The 27,798-nt window shown below is 37.3% G+C and overlaps 3 protein-coding genes across 3 annotated transcripts in view; 1 reads left to right on the top strand and 2 right to left on the bottom strand.

Moving 5' to 3' along the window:
- LOC111338716 (uncharacterized) overlaps positions 1–15,191 on the bottom strand; it is a 34,748-nt gene extending 19,557 nt beyond the window's left edge. Inside the window, exons 1-2 of the mRNA XM_022945231.2 lie at positions 15,102–15,191; positions 14,610–14,703 (exon numbers count right to left, since the gene is read on the bottom strand). The gene's annotated coding sequence lies outside the window, so the exon portion shown is untranslated. The remainder of the gene's footprint in view (positions 1–14,609; positions 14,704–15,101) is intronic.
- Positions 846–23,359, top strand: LOC111338718 (uncharacterized). The gene is made up of 4 exons (XM_088730492.1): positions 846–1,798; positions 2,071–2,172; positions 2,889–2,981; positions 22,052–23,359. The coding sequence occupies exons 3-4, from the start codon at positions 2,960–2,962 to the stop codon at positions 22,543–22,545; spliced, it is 516 nt and encodes a 171-aa protein (XP_088586618.1). The 5' UTR covers positions 846–1,798; positions 2,071–2,172; positions 2,889–2,959; the 3' UTR covers positions 22,546–23,359.
- On the bottom strand, positions 23,333–27,725 carry LOC111338739 (neuropeptide SIFamide receptor-like). The gene is made up of 2 exons (XM_022945257.2): positions 25,608–27,725; positions 23,333–25,271 (listed from the first exon to the last, which is right to left on the bottom strand). Exon 2 carries the CDS (start codon positions 25,262–25,264, stop codon positions 24,185–24,187), a length of 1,080 nt encoding a protein of 359 aa, XP_022800992.2. The 5' UTR covers positions 25,265–25,271; positions 25,608–27,725; the 3' UTR covers positions 23,333–24,184.
- Positions 27,726–27,798: the final 73 nt, after the last annotated feature.

Below are 27,798 nucleotides of genomic sequence, written 5' to 3'. Positions count from 1 at the left end.
TTCTAAAGAAACTGTGGTGCTACGTCGGTGGGGGGGTAACAAGGTAAATTTGGTTTTATCAATTAAGTTAAATTTGTAAATTGGCCACCGTAAAGAGTTATAAAGCTGACGTTTCGAGCGTTAGCCCTTCGTCAGAGCGAATGTAGTTAGTTTGAAGAATTCGATGTTGGATCAACAAATTATCCCCTTTATTCTTATTACTTGTCTGCTTGTTAATGTGTTATTTGGTAAAGAGAAATTCTGTCTTGGTCACTCAAGTGGATTTAACGGAATACAATCGAAAACTAACCGGGTTCAAAAGGAAACAAAATTAATCCAAACTCTTGACCTACATGCATACAGCGCTTTTGATTGGATGAAACAATCACTTTGCTTTTGTTAATGGAAAAATACTGATGTCAAAAAATACGTAATGGTCATCGTGCATTAAATCCGTCATACCCACCTATTGTAGCGACGGTTTAGCCTATCAAATATCCCTTTAATTTCGATATGTTTTTAGAGAACACTGACCTTGAAAGGGGCAAAAAAGGCATAAAAGGGCATACTTCTAATTATCCTTTGCTATTCTTTTCGAGTCCGAAAAGAGATACATTTGTGCTTATTACGAGTACTTATCTAAAGAAAGTTGTCTATGTATTATAGGGCCTCGTCAAGCATAGCATGAAAACAAAAATGTGGAGATCAAGAGAAACAAGGGAGGGAAAAGAAGAGGATGACATCCAGTAAGGTTTGTTTTTCAGTTTGTGACGACTGAATAACCCATCCAAGAATAAAGAGGGTAAGTTTCTAGTGCTACGTCAGTGAGGGGGGTATTTAGTAAATAAACCTCTTCAGGCGGCTGGTATGTCGGCTTATAATGTCCGCGGCTGAGAGATTGTCCGAAAAATGAATATTTAGCCGAGAAGCGAAGCTTCGAGGGCAAATATGAAATTTTGAGGACAATCTCTCGGCCAAGGACATTATCAGCCGACATACCAGCAAGCCAGAACGGGGTTTATTCATTTTATAACTCTTCCATTAATTTTCACATCGCAATTAAACTGCGCGTAAACACGGTAAAAAAGCCAGAGGTGATCTGATGGCGAATGCGCGTGATTGACGCAAGCAAGCAAAAAAAACACTAGTTTGGTTTCCTTCCATGTAAATAGGAGAACGGAAAAGTTGAAACTCTTGTGTTGACTATGTTTCTTTTCCACGGAAAAAATCGGAGGATAAATATCGACGCGGACGGGGGTTGTTGCGTGATAACTGTCCTGTGATTTTTCACCACGTGACGTAAAGTAACCAATAAAATCGCGCCAAAATTAATGGGTGGGTTATAAAACAAGATAATTTGGTTCTATCAGCTGAGTTAATAATGCAAATTGACCTTCGTAAAGAGTTCATAAAGCTGACTTTTTCTGCGTTAGCCCTTTGCCAGAGCGAACTGCTCGTTTTCTTAAGTTTCAACGACCAGAGCGAACTTTAAGTGTGTGGCTGTTTATCAATAAATTGTTGCAAGCCCGCTGGGATATTCTGAGACCACAAGTAAACCCAAAGACCAAACTTTGGAGATCACGGACCTATCTCAACAGATTATTAAGTCTTTTATCACTGAAAGTTACAGCTATTGAAACTAACGAGACCAACTAATTATCAACATATTGCAGAGTCTATTCGTATAAGACTGTATCTTCCTTTTAGGTAGTCATTCGATGTATTTATTTTACTTGCAGATTCAAACGGAATAATTTAAAACTTCGTCTTTCAGAGAGGATTGCAAGGTTCCAATGGAGTAAAACAGAATCTGAGCAATGTAAGAGAATTAGGCACTTTTATTTTTTTCTAATAGTTCAAAGTAACCCTTAAAAAAAGGATTTGTTTCAGAACGTCGCCAAAATACTCAGCTAAAGAGGTCTTTACTTGGACCATTCTAAATATTTTGGTCGATGTAATGTCATTTTAGGAACCTTTTTTTTACTTTATTGTTTGTTGGTACTACACTTATCAGCCCTTTCCGAGAAGCAAATCTCGACGCAGCAAGTCAGTTAATGGCGTGCGATATGTTAATACTCACTCTATTGTTAGATTTGCAGAGTCAAGAGATGGAAATTAGATTTCAGTTGAAAATGAGGATAATGAACTTAGAAAGGGAAACGAACAGCGGGATGCAGGAAAACTCAGCCAAAGGTTAGTTGTTCACCTTGTTGTTTTGCTTGTAATGATCCAGAAGTCAACAACGAAAACTTACGAATAGTGCCATTGATTGGACTATTGCAAATCATTGTCTTTTGTAGCAAGAGTTTGACTTGGGAGGATAATTAAATACTATTATAAACCTTTGGTCTTTTTGTGTGAGAATCAATGGTTGCAGGTCTGGCCATTTTTTTTGATTGTCTATGACGACACCATGGTTAACCCTTAGGGGAAGCCGCCCAACCCATCAAATTGCTTGACAAATAATCCTGTAACTTAACATGAGATAAAGTTAGGCTACTAAAACAAAGTGACCAAACGTCGAGCATGCGTGAGGAGATCAATTCTGGACAACCCGCGCGCCGATTTCCCGCGCAAATTTAATAAAGAAAACATAAACATGTTTTCATAGAAATCTCATAGAAATCTGTTAGAGGAAACTCAAAAGTCGGCAAAAATAGAAAAGAAAACGTTTATTAAAAGTTATGCGCCTATAAAATTACTGGCTCGTATGGTTGTTTGTAGCTTTTTAAGACACTTGGGTCTGACAGCCTGAAAGCACACCACCCATTCATTACAACGTTCGCACACGTTTGATCGCTGTTTAAGCACTAGCTTGTACTAATTTTAAAAAATGGCTATGTAGGTTATTTAACGATGAGAAAATCATCTATGTGCGTTTTATTTTATTACTTACTTTGGATTTGCAGAGTCGAGAGACTAGGATAAAAACAGAGATCTAAAGAAGATTGGATAAATGAAGTAAGAAACGAACAGAAAAATGAAAGAAAACTCCGCTAAATGTAAGTTGTTTGAATGATTGTTTTTGCTGATATATAGTTCAAAGTAATCCATTACAATAGGAATTTAAGATCGTCGCCAAAGTATTCATTCTTCCGATGATTCCTTTCCTTTTTTCATCCTTTTTTGTTCTTGTCAAACTCGAGAAATGTTGCAGAATGTGGCAAAATCACGAATGTAAAAGTTCTTCGTGGTAGGATAAATTTCCATTGTAATAATCATAACAGACAATTTTGAAAGAAAACCATTTTCATAATTCAAATATTAGGGCTTAGCTTAAATAAATTGAGAACTGAAGACCACACACTTCAAACATTCATTTCATTACAAAATGTCAGAATAAGTTCGATCAGCCACAGTCGCAGACTTGCATGTCGAGGCGGGTCAAATAATTGCCTAAGATAACCTAATAATTACAAAGAGTAAGGTGATTCAGAAACCAAATATTAGAAATTAAGAAAATTAAAGAACGACAGTTAAATAACTACATAAATAAATAAGTAGCGTACAATAAGGTATTTTTAAAAAGTGTTTTTGAACAAACAATTTGATCAGTTCGATTTAATTTCAGTCTTTTAGTTTTATACAATATTTTCAACGTTGAGCTGGAAATTTTCATTTTTCAAGATATCTAATGTAGATTTTTTTCATTTCTTTTTTAAAAGTTTTTTTTCATAAAATACAAACTCGTTGAAGATCTCATTCCAAATTAAACCAGTTAAAACAGTTTACTGAAGTCATGTTTAATTCTGTAAAAGAAACAAGTTCAAGGTCATTTTTAAATGAAACAAGTATATGCAACAGGTAATGCCTATAATGCTAGTTATACAAAGCAATCCATTACAATAAAAATTTAGAGACCTCGCTCAAATATACATTAGTTAGCTTTAGTTGGACTGTTGACATTATTGTGACGATGTCAGCGTCAATTCTCGTCTTGTTTTTGTTCTTTCCAAACTCGAGGAATATTCCAGATTGTTACAAAAATAGAAAGGTGGAAATCAAAATTTTTGTAAGGTACGTTTTCATAGACTGGAAAACTTTCAAAGAGTGCTTGTCAGTGCCGAAAAAAAGTTATAGATAACATTTCTTTCTGGTTCAAATTTAAAAATCAATTTCCAATAGAGACGGAAAGGCCCAGTAAACAAATTGTTTAAAAATTAAGTGACAAGGTTATTTTGAAATAAAAAAGAATTAAGGCAAAAGATGTTGCTAAATGTCATAAATATTTTCAATTGTTTAGACCACAACGACAACTGAAAATTTTTTAACTAGGAAAATTTACGTCTTAAAACTACCACAGATCCCATTACATATAAATTTGTTGGATCGATTGAGTTAATACAGTTCTTTGTTTGCATGAAGCCTTTTCAAGGGAGAAATCATATGCAAAACATAGATATTTAAAATTCGACAATAGCTGTGAGCAGATGATGACAACTAACAAAATATTTATTGACTTAAAGAATTAACTTCGTAACTGTGTATTTTATCAATCATCGAATAAACATTTTCAGGCAAACTAAATCTTTCAGAAAAAAGACTGCGAGCTTAGGAAGGTGGCAGAATTTTATGTTTTCAGGTCAATTTTTGAAGAACGAGAAAACGTTATTATGACGCAAATGTTACTACAAATATGCACCCTACTTCTTTTATAAAGTATCGCTGAGGGATTGCAGTTTTCCAACCACCCTCCTAGAAAAAAGACTGAAACGTTATGTAATAATACCTCTGTGAGCATACTAAAGTGCAACAAAGAGTAACAGGTAGAGAGGGTCATTCTTGGACGACCAAGATGAGCAAAAGCTTCTACATCTAGCTCTACATTTATGTTCAGTCGGTAAAATTATATGTATATGGCACTACCAATTTACAGCTGAAAGTAATGTCTACAACTTTATATTATACACTGTCTATATGAAAGTAAAGTGAAGAAATAGAAGATCTAATTATTGTTATTAACTAAATTATTTAAAAGTTCAGATTTAAAATATTCAAGGGTGTTGGAGTTGACAGTGTCCTTAGATAAGCTATTGAAACTTCTTATAGTTTTGGGGAAAAAAGAATAATAATTAATAATCTCAATGGCTTTCTCTTAAATGTATCTAAAATTGTGCCTCGCACTTGTTCTAAGTTCAGTGTGAGGGCGCAGATAAACATTAGTGTCAACATCAATTTTCCCTCGACTAATCTTATATAGAAGAATTAGCCGAGACATTGTTCTTCTCAAATCTAAGGTGGTCCATCCTAGCTCTTGAAGCATTTCAGTAACGCTGGCTGTAAGGTGATAGTTGTTGCTACAAAATCGTGCAGCTTTCCTCAGCTTTTTAAAATATGGTTGTAACTGGGACAGCAACATAAAGATTAGCCGTGCTACATCTATGTCGCCAATGGTAACTTTTTAAAAAGGACATTTTGATTGGTTTTCCCGCGAGAGAAATACTTTCCAAATGGAAATGTAATTTTTTTTTCAATCGAGGGTACATTTGGTAAGGGCAAAGTTTTTACAGAGCATTCATCACACGTCAAATCTAAATTCTCCTTTTTGAAAAGAGATAAATCTCCTCAATCAAGAAAGACAGTTTCTGAATTCAAATAGAAGATAACTTTGCGAGTTAAATATAAAAATTGCAACTTTAAGTTTTTTCGTTAAAATCAGAAACAAAATGTTATGGTGAGAATTTTGCTACAAAGTTTACATATCAAGGACATCTTTGGAAAATTGTATGATTTCCAAGGGATGGAAGTTCATTCTAAGTAACTGTTTCAAGTAAGGAATAAGTCATGAAAGAACTTATAAACAGGCGAAAAGGGTCGGAGGAAAACTTTAAATGAAGTAAAACGAAGTAGTTTGCTTGATGTCATGTATTGGAGGATTTGTTGGCGAACAAACCCTTGTCAGTCTCCTTACTTTCTAAAGTTACAAAAAACTGCTGTGAAAATAACAAATGAGTTCATTGAATTTCTCTCTTCGGCGTCCCTCAGTAGTTGATCCTCTTCCAATTACTACCTTTTTCGGGAAGGCCTGAAACTTTCCCACACGTCCAAGCGTTTCAGGTCGAAACAGAGCAATTGATCTGACTAAGATTATCAACTATTGCTTTAAAGCTCTACACATGGAATAAAAATGCTTTCATTGAATGTCGTGTTCATTTAAGGATATCATGATCAGCTTTTCGAAGGAGGTCTCACTTAAGAGATTGCGATATGTTTCTGTTGGAACTTAAGCCGTTTTCGAGAAAAAACAGAAGGTATTTTGTCATTGTACAGAAGAATTAAGGTTTTGCTTTCTTCTCACTTTCAAGTTCATCAGTGTAACGATTTGAAAAAAGAATTTGATAGTACAGGTTAATAGAATTCCTTTTTTTTTCAAGGAAAGTTTAAGGAAAGTACTTTGTTAAATGGAGCGGATTTTTTAATCAAGAAAAACAGGTTTTAAACGTGAAAACATCCTCTTTTAAAATTGGACAGTACTTCTTTTTTAATGAAAAGTAAGGTTCTCAATCGGGAAACGGAACATAACTGTCACACCATACTGCCGCTGAACAAATTAAATCAAAATCTTTTGAAGAGGAAATTTTAGTACATAAGATACAGTCGAATAGGGTAATATTACAAAGCAACAGACTTGTGTCGAAAAAGTATAACAGTACTTATAGCAACTTTATTTTAAATAATGATATACATAATACATTATTATTAAAAAAAGAGTTAGAGGGGAGGAACTTAATCCTCGTTGTAAGCCATACCCCAGATATACGTATATAATACTATGGAATATACATATACACACACTGAAACATCTTCATTTACAAGTAATATCTATAAATTTAGGTACGTAAAAACTGTTTTCTTTTCTTTCGTTTACCGCCTTTCATCATGTGGTTTTAACGGCTCCCTGAGCCTCCTAATTTATGATGAAAGGGCGACCGGATGGTTTTGTAAACATTGGAATTCTTCGCCGTCATTAAATTCGTTGGGTTAATGAGCTGTTCTGTTGTTATTCGCCATCAACGCCGCTATATGTGTCCGACCCGGACAGACCACTTTCATAAATGGCTGTCGTATATATATTCTTTTGTTTAAATTTAAATTAGCCGTTCTGGCCTCGCTTGAGATAATGTATTCTTTAGAATTTTGTACTGGAGAACGAGGCGAGTAGGACAAATTTAAATTTAAACAAAAGAATATTAATCCGGCAGCCATTTATGAAAGTGGTCTATGCATTGGTCATAAAAGACATAAATGACACATGAGTGCAAGACATGAGTGTACTGAATTAGGCGAAGGAATGTAAATTATATCAATAATTTTCGAAAAAGGATTTGTTTGCGAACAAAACTTATTTCTTCCTCTATTTTTTCTTAAGATATAAAGGAATTTTGCCATGCAACTGTTACTTTCCCATAAATCTCTAATATCCCTGAAGGACATGTACAACAGCATTCGGTTACCCATTTAGGAAAGACCCAAAGTGTTGACCTCGTTCATCTTTGCAAGCATGCTACAGCAATTAAGGTAGAATAACTGTTGTGTTGTATTTCTTTAAATGTTTAAATGTAAAAGAAAAATGTTCTCTGAATGTCATGTTGTGTTAATAGGGATATTATTTCTAACGTTGCACGAGGAATTCCCCAAAGAGATAACGATGTGTTTGTTTTCGGATTACACTTTTTTCCGTAAAAAACATCGATTTTATGTTTCAACTTGCGTAGCAAAATCACGGTTTATGTCTTTTGCATACAAGATATCCGTTAGAGCGAATTTATTACTACAGCTTAATGGAATTGCTTTATTGCTAAGCAGAGCCTCGTCCCTTTTTGCCTCGCCCTTTTTGCGGCGAGCATTAAAAAAGGGAAGGCCCACTTTTTACTACAACTGTAAACCGTAACAAAATCCCAAAACAAGGCCTTTGGAGCCCGAAAGGGAAAATTAGCAACAAAATCCCTGGAGGGGCTCTTAAATGATACTAATCATAATAAGATCCCTTGGCAGGGCCTCTGAGTCCAATCCACACCTAAAGGGCCGACAAAATCCAAGAAAAGGGCCTTTGAACGATCAATTAGTAGCGCCTAATATAAGGTGGAAAATTAATTATAGCAAATTCTATTTTTCGAATGAAATTCCTTTCTTTTTTTCAAACCATGGGGTGCCAAAGAGAACAACTGAGCACTCCAATAAGCCTCTTTTGTGATTAAAAGCCTATCGATCTCTGCAGAGCCACTAGGGGCCTGTACCTGATCAATGCATTGGAACGAAAAATCGTCCAGGGTGTGTGGGGTTTTGTTGAAGTTTATCGCTACTTCACAAGTTGTTTTGTTTGTGAGCATAGTAGATTTGTGATTTCGAAATCTCGCTTTAAAGTCGGTGGTAGTAGATCCCACGTATTGCAGGCGACATTTCTTACAGGAAGCCAAGTAAATCACATTTTTAGAGTCACAGGAAAGTCTGGAGTGGATGGTGTAATTTTTGCCCGTCTGAAAGCTGAGAAATGATTTAGATTCAACAAAGAAATTCTGACAGAGGTCGCATCTTTTCCTATCGCATTTAAAGCAGCCATTATGAGGAATGGTTTGTCTCTCGCTGGCAGTTTTAAAACGAGATAGTGCTAACAATTCTTTGAGATATTTCGATCGACGAAAAGATAGAACTTCGAGGAAAAAGTTCTTTCAATTTGGGGTTAGATTGCAAAATAAACAAATGCTTTCTGATTATGTTGCCTACGTCGGGCAATTTAGGATTAAATGTAGTAACAAATGGAAATAGTTTCTTCGCTTCTTTTCCACGAGTCCTGAGTAAATTATGTCTAGGGATGGCGGAGGCTTTGGAGAATTGTTTAGAAACTAATTTAGAAGGGTAACCCTGGTTAACAAGGTACTTAAGGTTAACAAGAGACGGACGAGTTTAATAAAAAAAAAATTTTAAATCGCTAAATTTTGCTGAACAGAAGTAAAATATTTAACACCAAAATAGAAATCTGAATGTATCTTAACACTTGTGAAACGAAAATCTAAAATTGATTAGAACTGCTTGATTTTAAAAAATTAATTTGAGATCGTTTTAATGACAGTATCGAATTTCTTAAGGATGAAATTTAACTCTAAAAGCAGAGTAAGTTGAAAATCGAGTGCTCGTCATGAGAGAAATTTGAAACAAGCGATATGTCTCCAAGAAAAAGTGATGAATGCCTTTGAAAGAAGGAATGCTCTGCATGCAGGATGTTAAGCGACAATTATTTTTACATTTCAATAATTTTTTCCCAAAGATACATGCATTCTTCTTTTATTACATTTACTTTTTATTCTCCTTTATATTCTTGCGGTAATGCGCATTGCCTGGCTCGCTCAAAGACCATAACCTCTCACCGTCTAGTAAAATTAAGTTGTAGAAATTTAATTTTAAGAGCCTCGAGAATTTTTTTCTTGAAAAAAAAAGTTTCAGGTAAAATTCTCGGAGCTCCTAGTATTAAATTAATTTCTGCCCCTTTAAAGATTAAAAGGAAAAAGAAAACCAACCAACGGGGCCTGAGCCCCCTGGGAGCTGCTTTTACAACTTAAATTAAACGCCGGCGGGGATAAGGCCGTCGTTTAATTTGTATGTGCACTACCGCTAGACCACAAAGGCTTTTAGTAAGAAAACACGGCGAAATTGCACCAGAAGTAGGTTGGCTCCCATTGTTCATAGAAACAATAGATTGTGAATAGTGATTGAGACTATTTTTTTATGTTTACCTTGTGCTCTTGTTTTCTTTAATGTTATTGAAGAAAGAGACGAAAGAAAATTTCCGAGCATTTTCCTATTACGAAGATATTAATGCAAGCGAAAAATTTGTTTTTTTGAATCTGTTTAAGTGGGCGTGAGAGTAAAGAGTCTTTCAAAGATCAGTAAAGCGGTAGAAAAGTAATCGAAAACTCGTTCAAACAGCTTTCCAAGTGTAACAGTAGAAGTAATAGAAAATCACTTTAAAAATCTGCGAAGTCTAGCAGTAGTAGTGCAATCGAAAAAAGTCGTTCTAAGAATCTGGGAAAGTCTAATAGTAGCGCAACAGTAAAAAGTCGTTTTAAAACTCTGTCAAGTCTAACAGAAGTAGCAATACAATAGTAAAGGTCTTTTTAAAAATTCTCTCAATGTCTAGCAGTAGTAATAGTGTATAATTCGTTTTTAAACTCTGCCAAGTCTAGTAGAAGTAGTAGTGTAAAAGTCGTTCCTAGAATACGTCAAATTCTAAGTAAGTAATGCAATAGGAAAAAGTCTTGGCGAGAATCTGTGAAAGTCTAAAAGAAGTAGTGGTGCAGTAGAAAAAAAGTTCTTTGAATCTGTAAATGTCTAGCAGCAGTAGTAGTGCAAATAAAAATTCGTTGTCAAAGTCTAGAAGTAGTGTAAAAGTCGCTCAAAGAATCTGTGAAAGTCTAACAGTAGTAATGCAATATTAAAATTCGTTTTAAAAATGTCTGATACTAGGTAGTAGTAGTGCAATAGAAAAAAGTCGTTCTTAGAATCTTTGAAAGTCTAGTAGTGCAATAGTACAAGTCGTTCTACTAAGAATCTGTCAAAGTCTGACAGTACTAGTAGCGCAATAGTAAAAGTCGTTCTACTAAGAATCTGTCAAAGTCTAACAGTAGTAGTAGATACGTATGGTGCACGATCCTCGCAGTAGATAGCGCTATTTATGCAATAGCGAAAATCAGACCTAAAAAAGACAGGCCTGTACGGGACTCGAACCACTGACCTCTGCGATACTAGTGCAGCGCTCTACCAATTGAGCTAACAAGCCAACTGGGAGCAGGCCGTTAAGTTGGTTCGTAATAAACCCGTGAAAGTGATAAAAGAGATACAATGAATATATGAAGTTCATATATTTTGAACTGCGGTATTAGATACGTATGATGCATGATCCTCGCAGTAGATAGCGCTATTTATGCAATTGCGAAAATCAGACCTGAAAAAGTCAGGCCTGTACGGGACTCGAACCACTGACCTCTGCGATACTAGTGCAGCGCTCTACCAATTGAGCTAACAAGCCAACTGGGAGCAGGCCGTTAAGTTGGTTCGTAATAAACCCGTGAAAGTGATAAATGAGATACAATGAATATATGAAGTTCATATATTTTGAACTGCGGTATTAGATACGTATGATGCACGATCCTCGCAGTAGATAGCGCTATTTATGCAATTGCGAAAATCAGACCTGAAAAAGTCAGGCCTGTACGGGACTCGAACCACTGACCTCTGCGATACTAGTGCAGCGCTCTACCAATTGAGCTAACAAGCCAACTGGGAGCAGGCCGTTAAGTTGGTTCGTAATAAACCCGTGAAAGTGATAAATGAGATACAATGAATATAAGAAGTTCATATATTTTGAACTGCGGTATTAGATACGTATGATGCATGATCCTCGCAGTAGATAGCGCTATTTATGCAATTGCGAAAATCAGACCTGAAAAAGTCAGGCCTGTACGGGACTCGAACCACTGACCTCTGCGATACTAGTGCAGCGCTCTACCAATTGAGCTAACAAGCCAACTGGGAGCAGGCCGTTAAGTTGATTCGTAATAAACCCGTGAAAGTGATAAATGAGATACAATGAATATATGAAGTTCATATATTTTGAACTGCGGTATTAGATACGTATGATGCACGATCCTCGCAGTAGATAGCGCTATTTATGCAATTGCGAAAATCAGACCTGAAAAAGTCAGGCCTGTACGGGACTCGAACCACTGACCTCTGCGATACTAGTGCAGCGCTCTACCAATTGAGCTAACAAGCCAACTGGGAGCAGGCCGTTAAGTTGATTCGTAACAAACCCGTGAAAGTGATAAATGAGATACAATGAATATAAGAAGTTCATATATTTTGAACTGCGGTATTAGATACGTATGATGCATGATCCTCGCAGTAGATAGCGCTATTTATGCAATTGCGAAAATCAGACCTGAAAAAGTCAGGCATGTACGGGACTCGAACCACTGACCTCTGCGATACTAGTGCAGCGCTCTACCAATTGAGCTAACAAGCCAACTGGGAGCAGGCCGTTAAGTTGATTCGTAATAAACCCGTGAAAGTGATAAATGAGATACAATGAATATATGAAGTTCATATATTTTGAACTGCGGTATTAGATACGTATGATGCATGATCCTCGCAGTAGATAGCGCTATTTATGCAATTGCGAAAATCAGACCTGAAAAAATCAGGCCTGTACGGGACTCGAACCACTGACCTCTGCGATACTAGTGCAGCGCTCTACCAATTGAGCTAACAAGCCAACTGGGAGCAGGCCGTTAAGTTGGTTCGTAATAAACCCGTGAAAGTGATAAATGAGATACAATGAATATATGAAGTTCATATATTTTGAACTGCGGTATTAGATACGTATGATGCACGATCCTCGCAGTAGATAGCGCTATTTATGCAATTGCGAAAATCAGACCTGAAAAAATCAGGCCTGTACGGGACTCGAACCACTGACCTCTGCGATACTAGTGCAGCGCTCAGGGGTTCGAGTCCCGTACAGGCCTGATTTTTTCAGGTCTGATTTTCGCTATTGCATAAAGAGCGCTATCTACTGCGAGGATTGTGCATCATACGTATCTAATACCGCAGTTCAAAATATATGAACTTCATATATTCATTGTATCTCATTTATCACTTTCACGGGTTTATTACGAATCAACTTAACGGCCTGCTCCCAGTTGGCTTTTTAGCTCAATTGGTAGAGCGCTGCACTAGTATCGCAGAGGTCAGTGGTTCGAGTCCCGTACAGACCTGATTTTTTTCAGGTCTGATTTTCGCTATTGCTTAAATAGTGCTATCTACTGCGAGGATCATGCATCATACGTATCTAATACCGCAGTTCAAAATATATGATCTTCATATATTCAATGTATCTCATTTATCACTTTCACGGGTTTATTACGAACCAACTTAACGGCCTGCTCCCAGTTGGCTTGTTAGCTCAATTGGTAGAGCGCTGCACTAGTATCGCAGAGGTCAGTGGTTCGAGTCCCGTACAGGCCTGATTTTTTTCAGGTCTGATTTTCGCAATTGCATAAATAGCGCTATCTACTGCGAGGATCGTGCATCATACGTATCTAATACCGCAGTTCAAAATATATGATCTTCATATATTCATTGCATCTCAAAGAACTGCTTATCATGCTGTAAATGACTTTAATTCACGTAGCCAGGTAATAAAAGAATCTACCAGTATCAATAAATTTAAGTGACATGTTTGTAACTTGTTATTTGATTTTTTCTTTTAATTTTATGTATGTATTTTAGTCTTAATCTTCGAGGTCCTTTTAAAAAAAACACTTTTTTGTGAAAAATTTTTCTCAAGAAAAAGTACTTGAAAATAGATGCCTCATAGTGAAACTGAAATTTTAATGAAATTGCAACTTATCTAATTAATTCCAAAAGCTAATTGTGGTTCAGTGGTAAATTCTTTTTTTCAACGACATTCCTTTTGAACTCAAAACCTGTTAGTCTAGTTTTAAGAAATTATCCACTGCGATTTTGCAAAGTATTTTTTAATCCCTTCGACACAGCAGTTTATTTGTTTGAAAAGTTTCCTATTATAATAAAATCGTAATTTACAATAGTTTTCTTTTATTAAGAAAATTAGATGCCTCATGGTAAAACTGAAAATCTAAAGAAATTGCAATTAATTCAATTAATCTTCTAAAACCATTTATGGCTTAAATTATTTTTTCTAGAACACATTCGATGTCCCCTAGAAAGTTATGATGAATATAGTCTTCATTTCCACATAAAGTAATTATTTTGACACAGACGCCTGCACAAACACACATATCGCACGATCTCAAAAAATCCTTTTCAAAGTTTAAAAATTACGTTTACATCTCGTTCTATCACATATCTAAGTTACATCTGCACAATTTTAGGCTTGATCTTTCCGTTCTTAATGTAAAATGATCTCCTGTTAGTCTAGTTTTACGAAATTCCCCTCTGTCATTTTGCGAAATGGTTTTTACTTCCTTGGTACTTTGAAAAGTTTTTTTTCCGTAAGAAAATTTGTTAGTTACAATAGTTTTGATTTTTCAGTCTTTAAACTTTTGCAACAATCTAGAATATCCCTGGAACTTAACAATAAGAGGCAAAAAACCAGACACAATAGGCCTTTTGCAGTTAGAGATCACGTGCTTAGATACCGCATAGCAACGCCATACTGGAGAGCAAGCACTCCAGTGATCTCAGACAAAATAGAGATCACAGAGGTCTGCATTCAAACAAAGAATACAGCGGATGACAATTTAAAGGGTATCCCAATTCGAGAAATCTTGCAAGTGTTAATCAACAGCTTCCTTGGAGTGTATCAGCGAAAAACGAATTTTGGTGTGATTTTTCTGCTGATACACTCCGGGGAAGCTGTTGATTACTAGCTGCAAAAGGCCTATTATATCTTTAAAAATGTCTTTACATCAGCTTAATAAATTTTAATGCCCAAGTGACATTAAGTTAGATGTGGTAATATGCCTGGAATAAGATTACGCAGACGCACCAGTACTCCTACTTTTTGGCTCGCTCTGAAAATTTTGGTCACGTTCTCCAAGTTAAATTGTAATGGATTCTTTTATTTGCCAGCAACAACAAATTGAACAACTCACGTTTAGCTGAGTTCTTTACTTCACTTCGTTCGTTTCTTAGTACTAGTTTGCTTTCCTCTTTCCCAGTAACAATTTTCAATTCCGTCGCTCTGTTCTGCGAATACAACAAATACATTGATTATTGACTTGAAAGCCAAATAAACCAACAAACAAACAACTAAGAAAAGAAACAAAGAAAAAAGTACCGCCAATTGTTTGTCTATCTATTATGTTTTCCGCGAGATTAGCTGTCTTGCAAACTTGCGCCACTGGTCTTGTTAAGCCCTTAATATTAGCAAAATAGATTTAAGAGCAATTGGGTCCAAAAATTTTAATGCAACAAAAAGCAAGGAGCAAGAAAGCAAATAAAACGTCTGTGACAATGCCATATCAACGAAATAGTTTGGAATAGTTCAAACACCGGCAGTCTTAAACTAGTATTTTGGCGTCCCTTTCTATGCTTGATGGTCATAAATTGCTTTGAACAGTAAAACAATTTCATGTAGAACTTACGTTAAGCGTCGTTCTTCTACATCCCTCCGTGCACTCCACATTGCAGTTTTTCATTCCTCCTTTCAACGTCAATTTTCATCTCCTTCTCACCACTCTGCAAATCCAAAGAGTACATTGATTAAGTAACATGTCGCACACCATTAAATTCCAGCCCGTGCTAAGAACGGCCTCTAGTGAAAGGAATATAAGAAAAGATGGAGAATTTTAACATTCTCTCTCACAGTAAATCGGTAAATTTTATGCATTCATCGGTCAGTTTTATTACCATCTTCATCTTTGTTTTCCGTTTTTCTTATTTTTGGCGCAAGGAAAGCGGTTTACATGGTTAGTTCAAGGGGTGGCTTCTCGCTTCTCGTCTATCACTCGTTTCAATTGCAAAAAATTTGACACCTTCAAAGCATGATCCATGAACAATGAGACCCAACGGCTTTCTGAGAAATCGCATAGTTACGTAATCAGTGCCTAACTTTTTCATTTTGCATGAAGATATTTCTTTACGACAATTCTTTCCTTTCAGGAAAGTGTGGATGGCTTCTACCAGTTATCAAGTACATGTGTACCCATTAGGCTGTTTAGTCTCATCATTCATTGCTTACGCTTTTTAGGGTCAACGTTTTTGCAATCGAGCGCATATTGAAATCCATGTTTGACTCACCCTCGCCAACAAGTTTGCAGTCCACGTGATTCCTGCTTCTTGTACCATCAATATACCAAAGTCCCAGAGAAAAAGGACACGAACCAAAAAAAATATTTAGAATAGGGAATAAGATACCACATTCATTACATGTTACTTGTTGTTAGATATGCTTTAACCTGTGTTATACATTGAAACTAAGATCACTGACGTTCGTACCATAAATCTGTGAAAAAACCTCAAGTGCTCCAGATACTTACTTGTATTCAGAAAGGTAACTCGATAAGCCCAGAGCACAAAGGCGCAAGGTTTTGCTTAACTGTGACAAACACAACTTTAAGACGAAATAAATCTTAAAGATGTTTTCAAAAGATTTGATAGAAACAACAGTTGAGACTAAGTCATCAGAAAAGTCGAAGTAGGAGAATTATACGTAACAGCTTAAGCAAATAAGCTATGAAAATTCTACATATGATTCGTTAGAGAGACGTGTTTAGGCGAGACCTGCGAAGAGTACACTACATAACGAGTTTCTCCCTCACCTTATGTAAAGTTATTGGTATTCTTCAAAAGCACAGCAGTATCTCCATAATTCAGTGGGCTGCTGAACCTGTGATAAGGAAACAGTCGTCTTAAAAATACTTTTAGATACAGTTATGAGGGCAGAAACCGGCAGAATTCGACGAGTTTCTTTTCGAAGAAGCAAAACAATGTAACTCCTTGAAACACATGTCACACTGACCCAAGGTGTGAGACAGACATGAATGAATAATTAATGTTTGAAACAATTCTTACCTCGCCTTTGCTCCAGCATAAATAATCACAACAAGTTCCGAGGGTTTCATATTTTCCCCAATGATTCTTGGGAAGGATTACATTTACGAGTGATGGGAGGAGGGGTAATTGTTCAAAGAGATATTTATCTATTTATTAGCATTTGAAAAACGTTTGTAGTTACTTACCGGACTTCCCCTTGAGGGAGGGGGGAGGGAGGGAAGGGGGAGGGAGGAAGGGGGGACGGAGGGAGGGGGGAGGGAGGGGGAGGGAGGGGGGAGGGAGGGGTGGGAAGGGGTGGTAAGGTCAGGGTTAAGATTTGTGATTAGTACTCATTTTTGTATGCAAAATTTAATACTTCTTCTATTTTCAGTTTCCAGTGCTCCAAACTGTGATAATTTCGGAGATTAAGAAAAAATAGCCACTACATCTATACCAAAGTCGCTAATTTGGGGAGATAGGGCTGTGTTCCTAGGTCATGCAACGATCGGTAGTCATTCCCTTCCCTTCCCCTCCTCTCTAGCTATGTTCAAGCACCCAATTTTTCCCCAATCTACAAAAATAACTAACAACAACAAACATATGAAACATATGTGTGAACTGCGGTTATGAGACGTATATGAGAACGATCCTTCGCAGTAAAGCACTATTTGAGCAATAGTAAAAATCAGACCTGAAAAAAATTTCAGGCCTGTACGGGATTCGAACCACTGACCTCTGCGATACTAGTGCAGCTCTCTACCAATTGAGCTAACAAGCCAACTGGGAGCAAGCCATCAAATTAATTCGATATAAACCCGTAGATGATAAATCAAACAACAACAAACATATGAAACATATGTGTGAACTGCGGTTATGAGACGTATATGAGAACGATCCTTCGCAGTAAAGCACTATTTGAGCAATAGTGAAAATCAGACCTGAAAAAAATTTCAGGCCTGTACGGGATTCGAACCACTGACCTCTGCGATACTAGTGCAGCGCTCTACCAATTGAGCTAACAAGCCAACTGGGAGCAGGCCATCAAATTAATTCGATATAAACCCGTAGATGATAAATCAAACAACAACAAACATATGAAACATATGTGTGAACTGCGATTATGAGACGTATATGAGAACGATCCTTCGCAGTAAAGCACTATTTGAGCAATAGTGAAAATCAGACCTGAAAAAAATTTCAGGCCTGTACGGGATTCGAACCACTGACCTCTGCGATACTAGTGCAGCGATCTACCAATTGAGCTAACAAGCCAACTGGGAGCAGGCCATCAAATTAATTCGATATAAACCCGTAGATGATAAATCACACAACAACAAACATATGAAACATATGTGTGAACTAGTATCGCAGAGGTCAGTGGTTCGAATCCCGTACAGGCCTGAAATTTTTTTTCAGGTCTGATTTTCACTATTGCTCAAATAGTGCTTTACTGCGAAGGATCGTTCTCATATACGTCTCATAACCGCAGTTCACACATATGTTTCATATGTTTGTTGTTGTTTGATTTATCATCTACGGGTTTATATCGAATTAATTTGATGGCCTGCTCCCAGTTGGCTTGTTAGCTCAATTGGTAGAGCGCTGCACTAGTATCGCAGAGGTCAGTGGTTCGAATCCCGTACAGGCCTGAAATTTTTTTCAGGTCTGATTTTCACTATTGCTCAAATAGTGCTTTACTGCGAAGGATCGTTCTCATATACGAAAAATAACTAAGTAAACTAAGTATGTGTTTTCTCTCCTTAGAGAGGTCCTCAGTACACGCAGAATTACGACTATTTTAATGTAAAAAAAAACAAACAAAACAAAAACAAAACACGCATTTAATCAGTACTAAAATAAGTACTTTACACAATCAGTGCGGATCATATTCTTTGCCAGCTGAAGGACAGATTTCCATAGAACCCATACTGTTCATAAAACAAAGCTGTTATCCCAAGGGCATATCAATTTTTTTCGCTGTTTTTTCTTTATCAAAAAACTGTATGCATAACCTTGCCAATAAACTATGAGATAACCAAAACCTTTGAGATTCAACTTCTAAAGGATGTTTACATGTAGCTGTGCCCGATGAGATGTGAGTTCTCATGAGCATGAGCCACTTGTCATGTGCTGGTGACCACTCCCTAGCCGTTCTCCTTCCGTGCAAATATATCCAAAATAAGGAATCACATCCTTTTTAATATGGATATATGACAAAGTTGAAATGGTAAATTGGCCACTGTAACGATTACAAAAGCTGACGTTTCGAGCGTTAGCCCTTCGTCGGAGCGAATAAAGGAATTGTGGGTTGTGTGTGCTTTTAAAGGCAGAAAATGGAGCTACGTTATTGGTGGGAACATGACAACGAGAAAAACACGAATAAATTAGGGGAATAAAAAGCGTTCGTTGATCCCTGTGAGATTTAGACTGCCGGTTTGAAAGATGAGCTTTTGTTCAAGAGTTTTACGGCTTTCCGTGCTACCTAAGTGTAAGGAAAGACCGCAGATTGCCATATGTTGATTAGGTAAATTAAAGTGTCTAGCGACTGGTTTCGATGTGTCCTTCTCATTCTTTTCCACGTCGCGAAGGTGTTCTCGGAATCGGTCACCTAGTCTTTTGCCTGTTTCGCCGATGTATATTTTTTTGCAATAAGTGCAAGTTATGCAATGGATTACATTGGCGGAGGTGCACGTGAAGTGATCGGTGATCTTAATGGATCGTTTGGGTCCCGATATTTTATCAGTGTTGTGAATGAAAGGACGCGTTTTGCATCGTGCACGTGTGCATTCAAAAGTGCCTGGTTGGTCATCAGTCTGAAAAGAACTTCTGACCAAAAAATTGCCTATGTTTTTGTCGCGTTTGAATGAAATGAGCAGAGGCTGCGAAAAGATAGTGCTTGTCTCTGGATCGTTATCCTTTTTAAGTCAAGAGTTACAAGTCGACACCGTTTTAAGTAGTCATGATGGTTCTTATTTTTTGAGCTCACTGAAATTAAAATCATGATGCCCTCAAGAATTTCTCCTCATTCTAAGGGTGCTGCCATTTTTTTGATTCACTCGTTCGTTGCCAGTTACCTTTTACTGACGAAGAATACAATGAATTGGAAGCTTTGGGGTCTGTACATTTTTATACTTTAGTGGAACGGCTGAAAATTTCGAATCGACGGCGTTGAGGGTGATCTTGGAAACAGATGGTCAGAGCAAGTGCTGAAACACATTCTACATCATTCCAAGATTGAAAATGAATTTAAAGGTTTTGTTCTCTTGATATTTTGCTATTTACACAAGCGAAAACTCCAAAGCCTGGGACTCTGGTAACGAATCGGTTTACTTCGAACTATTTTGCGCCACTTTCATTGAATAACGAAGATGAGGACTCCTGATTCTTAGCAAGTAGTTTTGGGGAAAAGTCTGTTTACCTTTTCTTAAGCTCCTTCACCTTCTTCCTTTCTTCTTGCATTTTACGTCGCGCAGGGTCTTACGAAGGGCCTTACCATGTACTTATTACTGACTGAGTGAAAGGGCCGAAGGGTAAATTATTCAGCTCGAGCTAGGTCATGACGCTCGAACCAGGCGTGAGGTCCGTGCGAAATGACCAACCTCTCTGTCAACTCCTACAGCCCTACATATGTCAGCTTTCGTTGTGGTTTTCTATAAGATTTCATTGGCGGAGCCATACGGGTCATATAATAATAGTCGCGGAAATATTTTCCCGTTACGCCCTGTTCGCACCATTTCGTACGTCCCTTCCTATGGGCAATTTTTTATGTTTTTCAATAACATAATATATGATAATATAGATAATCACTCGGGGAAGAACGATTAATATATAATACTACATTATGCGAATTTTTGGAGAAAAAGACATATTTCAAGGAACGACGTTTGGGCCTCGCCAAAGTCATTTTCAAATTTTTAAACTTAAAAATTTTGAAAAATTAGCTCATAGAGATAAAAGTAAAATAATATACAGAATAAGTCTAATATCAAAGCATAAAATTGTTTTGAACTCAAATATTTCAATTCTTGTAATTGTGTAAATTTGCTGCAATCCTTGTGACATTTTCAAGATAAAAATTAGTGATAATAATTTTGAACGACGTTTCGACCTCGCTGAGGTCATTTTCAAGCTGATGAAAAGGAAAATTTTTACATATATGTACTAAATTCAAGGCGTGGGAATTCAAGACTTGTGACATTCTCGTCAGGTTTTTTTGACCATCATTAACTTGAAAATGACCTCTGAGAGATCGAGAAGTCGTTCCTTTTTCTTTTCGCCAAGTACTATTACAAAGTCTATAAATCAAAGGAACCTCTCACTGGTTTATTTCAAGGCTCAAATCAAGCAGCCTTGTTGTGTAAAATTCGTCAGTAAAACACAAGACTAATCAACCTTTACTCATTTCCTCTCTAATTAGACAAAATATTACATTTCCCAAACTTTTTACGTTATGTCAAACACTAAAGAAGTATTATTACTACATGCCAGCTTAAGAATCGATTTCTGAATAAAATTCCACTGTCGCCGATTTGTAAAACATTGGATCGTTGAAGTGATCAGAATTGAAGCTGAAAAGATTTACCTCGCTTATCGAAATCGAAATTTTTAATTTTTTTCTCCTCGATGTTGCATTGAGGTAAAACAATATTAAATTTAAGACAGAAATGTCAGAAATGATAGACAAGCTATTTGAGATATGTAGATGCTGGATGTTTTCATTGAAAGATCCGACTTTTCAGAGTGGTAACTAAATACCAATTGATAATACACGTCAATTAATTTTGCAGAGAGGGCGGCAGGTTATCCTGAGAATTTCTTAGAGTTACTTCGTTCAAAGTGGGAAAATTCTCAGTTCTTTCGTAAGCACTTATTGCAAGAAATTATTCCTTACAGCTGATGAGGGATTCAAATCACTTAAATTCGACGATTTTTCCAGTAACTCCTCCGGAAGAAGAGTGCTTTTTTGAAGATTCCATGCCATTGAAAATCATCCGAACCTGTGCGTATTGCACTGTGATCTTTGTCTCTTTAACTGGAAATCTGCTGATCATTGCGGTGACAAGGAAAACAAAATTGGCCAGTAGAAAATCAATTCATTATCTGGTTGTGAATATGGCCCTGGCAGATATATTTCTAACAATGTATATGCCTCGTATGATAGCTCTTACTTACGTGGGATACGAATGGCAGGTTGACAACCTACTAGGGGAGATAACCTGCAGAATTTCAACCCTGCTAAACTACGCTTGGATGACTGCCTCGATTCTCACTGTCGTAGCGATCAGTTTCGATCGTTTTTTAGCTGTTGTATTCCCATTACGACCGTCGCTTCTCACAATTCCAAGAACCAAGGGGATCATATTTTTCATATGGCTCTCGGCTATTGCGTTTCGAGCCCCTATGGCATATTCAGCGAGCTTAAACAGCTTGAACGGAAAACCACATTGTTACATTGCCTTGCATGAGACATTCGGTGATGAAACTAAAAAAATTTACTACTTCCTAAATCTTTTCAGCTTTTTTTTAATACCATTCCTATTCATTTTAATTTTATACACAGCCATATTGATAACTCTCAAGAAACGAAAACCACCTCAAGTTGACACCACTCTGAGGATAAACCCATGGCAGCAGCATAAAGAGGAAACTACAAAAAAGGTCCTACAGCTGGCAATAGCTGTTGTGATAGCATTCGTACTTTGTTGGCTTTTGTACTTCATTCGTCTTATTTTGTACTCCTACAACGTCGATGTTTCATGCAATGTTTTATTTGTGCACCTTTTTCTCGCCCATTCTAACAGCGCCATTAATCCTTGCCTTTACGTGGTATTCAGCGAGAGTTATCGTCACGGTGTCAAAAACATCATCTCACAGTTTATTCCGCAATGTTACTGGACAAAAAGTTATGTTTTACCGTCGTCAACCTCAGTGGCAAACTCTAAAGCTATTTATGAAGAACCAACCGACGGAGAATTACCCCATCAACCAAATTGTAAGGGAGAGAGTGCAATGATCCCTGAAATAGCAATAGACTATTCCACCATTTGCGACTAAGACGCAGTGTAAACAAACGCCATCGTCGCCAATTGTGGGAAAACGCGAGTTACCGAGTCATGACCAGTTTTGATTTTATAACAGAACTTTGGCTGACCATGAAAACTGGGAAGAGCTCAGCCAAGAACGGAAGTTAGCTTATTACGGCTTATCCCTCGGTATTTCATTGGGCTGTTACCTGTTCATACCCCTCGATGGAGAGAGGAACTGTTAGAATGAAATGACTTGCTCAAGAGTGCCGACTCTAATCCGAGTGTACGCTGTGTTTGACTTAAAAAGGAAACCCACGCTGCTGACAACCAATCAGACGCTAAGCTTACAGAAATCAAGATTTCTATTCATCACTCTGTTGTCTGCACGAATGGTTACTATCCGCATTCGATTTTACGATCCTCAATTCACAACTGCTTGATTACAATGTGCAGTACAAAAATCAAGATGGTAACCACGGGAATCTGGTGTTCAATAAAACTCGTTACCTAGTAAACTAAACTTAAGAACGGGAAAGCTTTCTTTGGTCAGTTCAATAAGAAATATGCACAAAAAAGACGAACGCATTCATAAAATGAACTGTGATGATGATTCTTTACCAAATTGAATTACTGACAAAATACATTTGGTCATAGTTCGAGTTTTTTTTTTTTATGAGTAAAAATTCAGTTCATTCTCGAGCTTGAAAATAAAAGTCTATCCTTTCATTGAATGAATATCGTTAGCCTCCCAAAGGATTTAATTTACATTTGGGCAGACACACTGAAAGTTTTTTCAAGCTTCAACGTAACAAAAATTGTTTTACCAGCTTGACACGTTTTATTTCGACGGTTTAATGTGATCATTATTATTGCTAGCTTTAACCATTCACCATAAGCCTGCCAATAGAACAAATATATAAAGATTAATGCCAAGGTTGGCGAGAGCCGATATTTACTTAATGTGAGCCTTTGTCACTCAAAGATGATTCCAGCTGCTATACGACTTGTATAAATGAACTAACGATTTGACCCCCAAGAGTGACTAACATCTAATTTCTCCTTACATTATCATCATTGAACTCTACATTGAGGTCACGAGAATAAAGGAAATGATCACCAGCCAAAGAATCTCTTGATTGTTAGACAAATTCTCTTTGTCAGCACCTTAGGAAACCTATGGTGAACAGTATGGAGAATATGCATACTGATGTTAGGGTGTTAAGAGTCAAATGTGAATTAAAGCAGACACATATCGGAACTTGAATTCTCCCAGAACTCCTCGGTGTTTGGATGTGTCTGTTACGTTCTAGATATCTTTATGAGATTCAGGTATGTGTTAGCATTTGCCGGAATAGATTTCTTTCCCCTTCAGTCGTGAATTCAGCGGGCAGTTTCTCCGGGAGAAATAACTCGACAGTCTGCTCACCTGGATTACATTCAACATAAATTAAAGAAGAGATGAGGGAAAGAACGATGTCAAAATTGTCTAACTCTTGCTTTTACCATCGAGGCTCGTATTCTTTCTTGTCAACATCTTGTCAAACTCGGGTGCTTTTTCTTCAATTCTACGCCTTGTACAAAACATCGAACGCTACTCAGTTGTTACGTAATTCGAATACTTCTTTCGTTTCGAATAGTTTTTTTACGCTGTTTTCTTGTCCGTATATTCAACTCTGCTTATCATTATTATGTTGAGTATTCCACAAAGTCATTGTACTTGCGGGAGACACCTTTTGCGAGAAATTCTCCTCGCTGAGAATACGACTACAAAGCGCGTAGCGAATCAAAATGCGTTTCAATCCTGTACGAAAGTTCTCGTTCAAAGCGAAGCACAAACATGGATTCACTGCGCTGTTCAGATCAGCCAAAAACAATCTCATAAATAAAACTTCGCAGCCCACTTGGGTTTTGTACGAAAATAAAATGAGCTGGACAAAGTAGAGCAGCCAGCAGAGCACAAATGCAGCCACTACTATTAACACCATTCGAAGAACTTTCTTTTTTATCCGAGAATCTCTTGTTTGCTCTCTTCCCATGATTTCTTCTCCGGGCGCTTTTCGTAGTTTCAGGGAAATCAAAATGGCCGAATACAGCACAGCTATCACTGCCAAAGGCACAGCAAACAGGCCAATGAGAGTAGAATTGTAATAAGTCTTCTCAGCTCCTTGGTAAAACACATCGTCTAATGACAGATAACAACTCTTTTCGCCGTTACTTGCGTCAATAAGGTTAAGACCATACAACATCGGCAGGCGAATAACAACGGAAGAGAACCATATCATTGCAATAATGATTCGACTGATTTTTATCGTAATGATGGTCCTCAACGGCAATATCACAGCGAAAAATCGATCAAAGCTGATGGCTACTACAGTGAAGATGGAGACGCAAATGGCAGTTTGATGCATAAAAACAGCGAACTTACAAACCACAAGTCCTAGTGTACCGTAAAACTGCCATTTGTAGCCATCATACCACACAGACATCGAACGAGGCATGTATAATGTTATTAGAAGGTCTGCAATACACATATTCACGATGAAAAAGTTAACAGTTTTCCTCATTCGCTGTTCTTTCCCTACCACGGCAATGATCGCAGTATTTCCAAGAAGAGATACCACGAGTAGCATGCAATAAGGAACGATTCTGGCCATTTTGACAGCAGTTGAGTCATTCACAAAGCAGCCCTCGTTTTTGATGCTTTGGTTGTCGTTGGTGTAGTTGAAGGTTTCGTTGGGTAGCGACATAGCCAGGCTGGGAAAATTAAAAGCAGTGAATTCCTTGCCAAACTGAGCTATTATGTAGGAAAGGTCTTGCAGGAGATCAATTTTTAACGGCTCTCATTACTTGGCCATAATACTCACGAAACGTTTTCCACAAAAAAATTCTGGTTTATGGGGAAGTTTTTCTTAACGCAAAGATAAACGTTTCTCGTCTCATCATGAATTTAACTAATGATATAACGATGTTGTAATTTTATCTTTCTTAAGACACATACAAAACCGCCAAGGTTAAATTAAGAACTTCAAGTACACCTGCAAGACTTCCAAGAGTAAAAGATCTAGCTTTGTTGAATAGTCCTTAACTTACCAACACGTAGTTTAGAGAAGACTCCGATTAGTTTTGCTCCGAAATAATTGCTTCGTGTGTCTTGGCTGAGGCAAAACTTTCACCAAATCTTAACAAATACCGGTCATGTTATGTCATGACGCTTTTATGAAAATAGCTTCGAGTGGGTATTTTGTAAATGCGCCTTGTATTAGGATTGTCATCTGAGGAGCCAATAGTTTGTTAGGATAGTAAAACACAACTCAAAGTGAATACAAACAGTGTCATAAATAAAAAGGCAGCCTTTAATATTCGGTGCCTTAGTCTGGAAAAATTTTGTAGTTAAGTGGGAGCTGAGGGGAACGAAACTACCATTTCCAAGTATTCAAAAATTCCCAGTCACTTTAATAACGTAAAAACTTGTTGCCGCAATGAATTCTTGACTTTGCTCAATATAGCATTATTCGAAGTAAACGTTTAAACATGATTGCATTTTGACATTTAATAACACCAAGTTTTAAACCCGTCAGCCATTGACAAGGCGGTAACCTCGATCTCATGCAAGTTGACGGCTGGAAAACCAAATTTCGGCGTGAATTATCTTTTTTTTTTTTATGTTTTTTGTTTTATCGTTACAGTTGTAAAAACAATGACAGTTTGAGTCAGACCTGTTTTGTCAAATTCAAAGCGACAATCATCAAGTTCAGTCGCCTACCCGAGAATTGACTGAAATATATCTACTTATGTATACAAAATAGAAAGCTTCCTTGGTAGGTCTAACAAGATGGCCCTTGCGGCTAAGGATAGAAAAAAAAAAGTACTCAACCAAAAAACTATCTCATCGTCAAAACTATCACATTGCTGAACAATGGATCTAATCTCATTTGCGAAACAAACGCTCAATTTTCATTTTCATACAATTCAAAGCTTAAAAGAAAAACTTTTTCTCTCTGTTCAAACAAGATATAGTACCGCAGGTGGATGTTTTTACAGTTGCTTTCTGTTTTGTCAAGTTTTCACAAGCCATTTGTTAGCTTGAATACCCCTTAGGGAACAAAAGACATACGTTTTGTGCTCTTTTATTCTCAAATATAGTCGAACCTGTATGAAGCGGTCACCCACGGGGAATACAGGCTGACCGCTAAGTACATGTTCCACAGATTTAGGGGTATTATAAAATATGATAAACGACGCCACTTTATGCCATAATTGACCGCTTTAATGTACAGAATCTCACTCGAAAATACTTCGCACTTTGCCGGATTTTGGGAGAGAAACCTGGATTAAAAATTACTCGAAAGATTATTCTTAGTTTTGAATTTATTTGAATGGTCCCGCTATCAGTGACCATTCAATATAGGTGTAGAACAGTAAAACAGGTCGTTGCAGGGCTCTAGCCAGATTTCAGGACAAGACGAGACAAGTTTCGAGCGCCGAGGGCGCGAGCCGCTAGAGGGGTCTGGGGGCATGCCCCCCAGAAAACTTTGAAATCTAGAGGTTTAGAAATACTCTTTTAAGGATTTTCCGTGGCATTTTTCTTCAGAAAAGTCAATCTTTAAGAAAAAAAATAAAAAAGGCCAAAATTAAGACGAGGCAATTGCCTCGTCTTGCCTCATGCTAGCTACGGCCCTGCGTTGGGACTTGTTAAGGGGGGCCGCGACCACTTTATACAGGTAACCGCTTATAAGAGGTGAAAATTACAGTAATTAAGGGGAAACAAATTAGGGGTTTCGACAACTCACCGCTTAATGCAGAGTGACAGCTAAATACGGTGCCGCTTATTACAGGTTACCCGGCTGAACGGGTTAGAGAAAGACCGCGTATGTCATAAAAGATACAACATTTGGTAATCACTGATTGACCCAAAAAGCTTTCGATCACTTTACACCTAATAATCGTTTCCTTGTAAGGTACTAATGTCGAGAAAGGGAAATTCGATTTACCAAATGAAAGCCAGCACAAAAGAGGGATTCTGCGCGAGCAAATCTTCGCGAAAGTAACTCACTTCAACAACGGTACTAAGTGTAAAACCAAACCGAAAAATATCACAATTTTTGACGACTGTGTAAAATTATACAGCATGTACATTAACTTAGAGTAGTTAAGACTGCAAGGCTTTACGGAGACTCTCAAAAATCATGTTTGCCTCGAGTCTTTCTCTGTGGGTTACATCGCACGTTATGTATAAACAACCGTACATGTTTGTATACAAAAACACTGCGGCTGATCGGCA

Source organism: Stylophora pistillata, chromosome 8 (genome assembly GCF_964205215.1).
Source record: "Stylophora pistillata chromosome 8, jaStyPist1.2, whole genome shotgun sequence".
Taxonomy (NCBI): domain Eukaryota; kingdom Metazoa; phylum Cnidaria; class Anthozoa; order Scleractinia; family Pocilloporidae; genus Stylophora; species Stylophora pistillata.
This window is presented reverse-complemented; position numbering and strand designations above follow the sequence as displayed.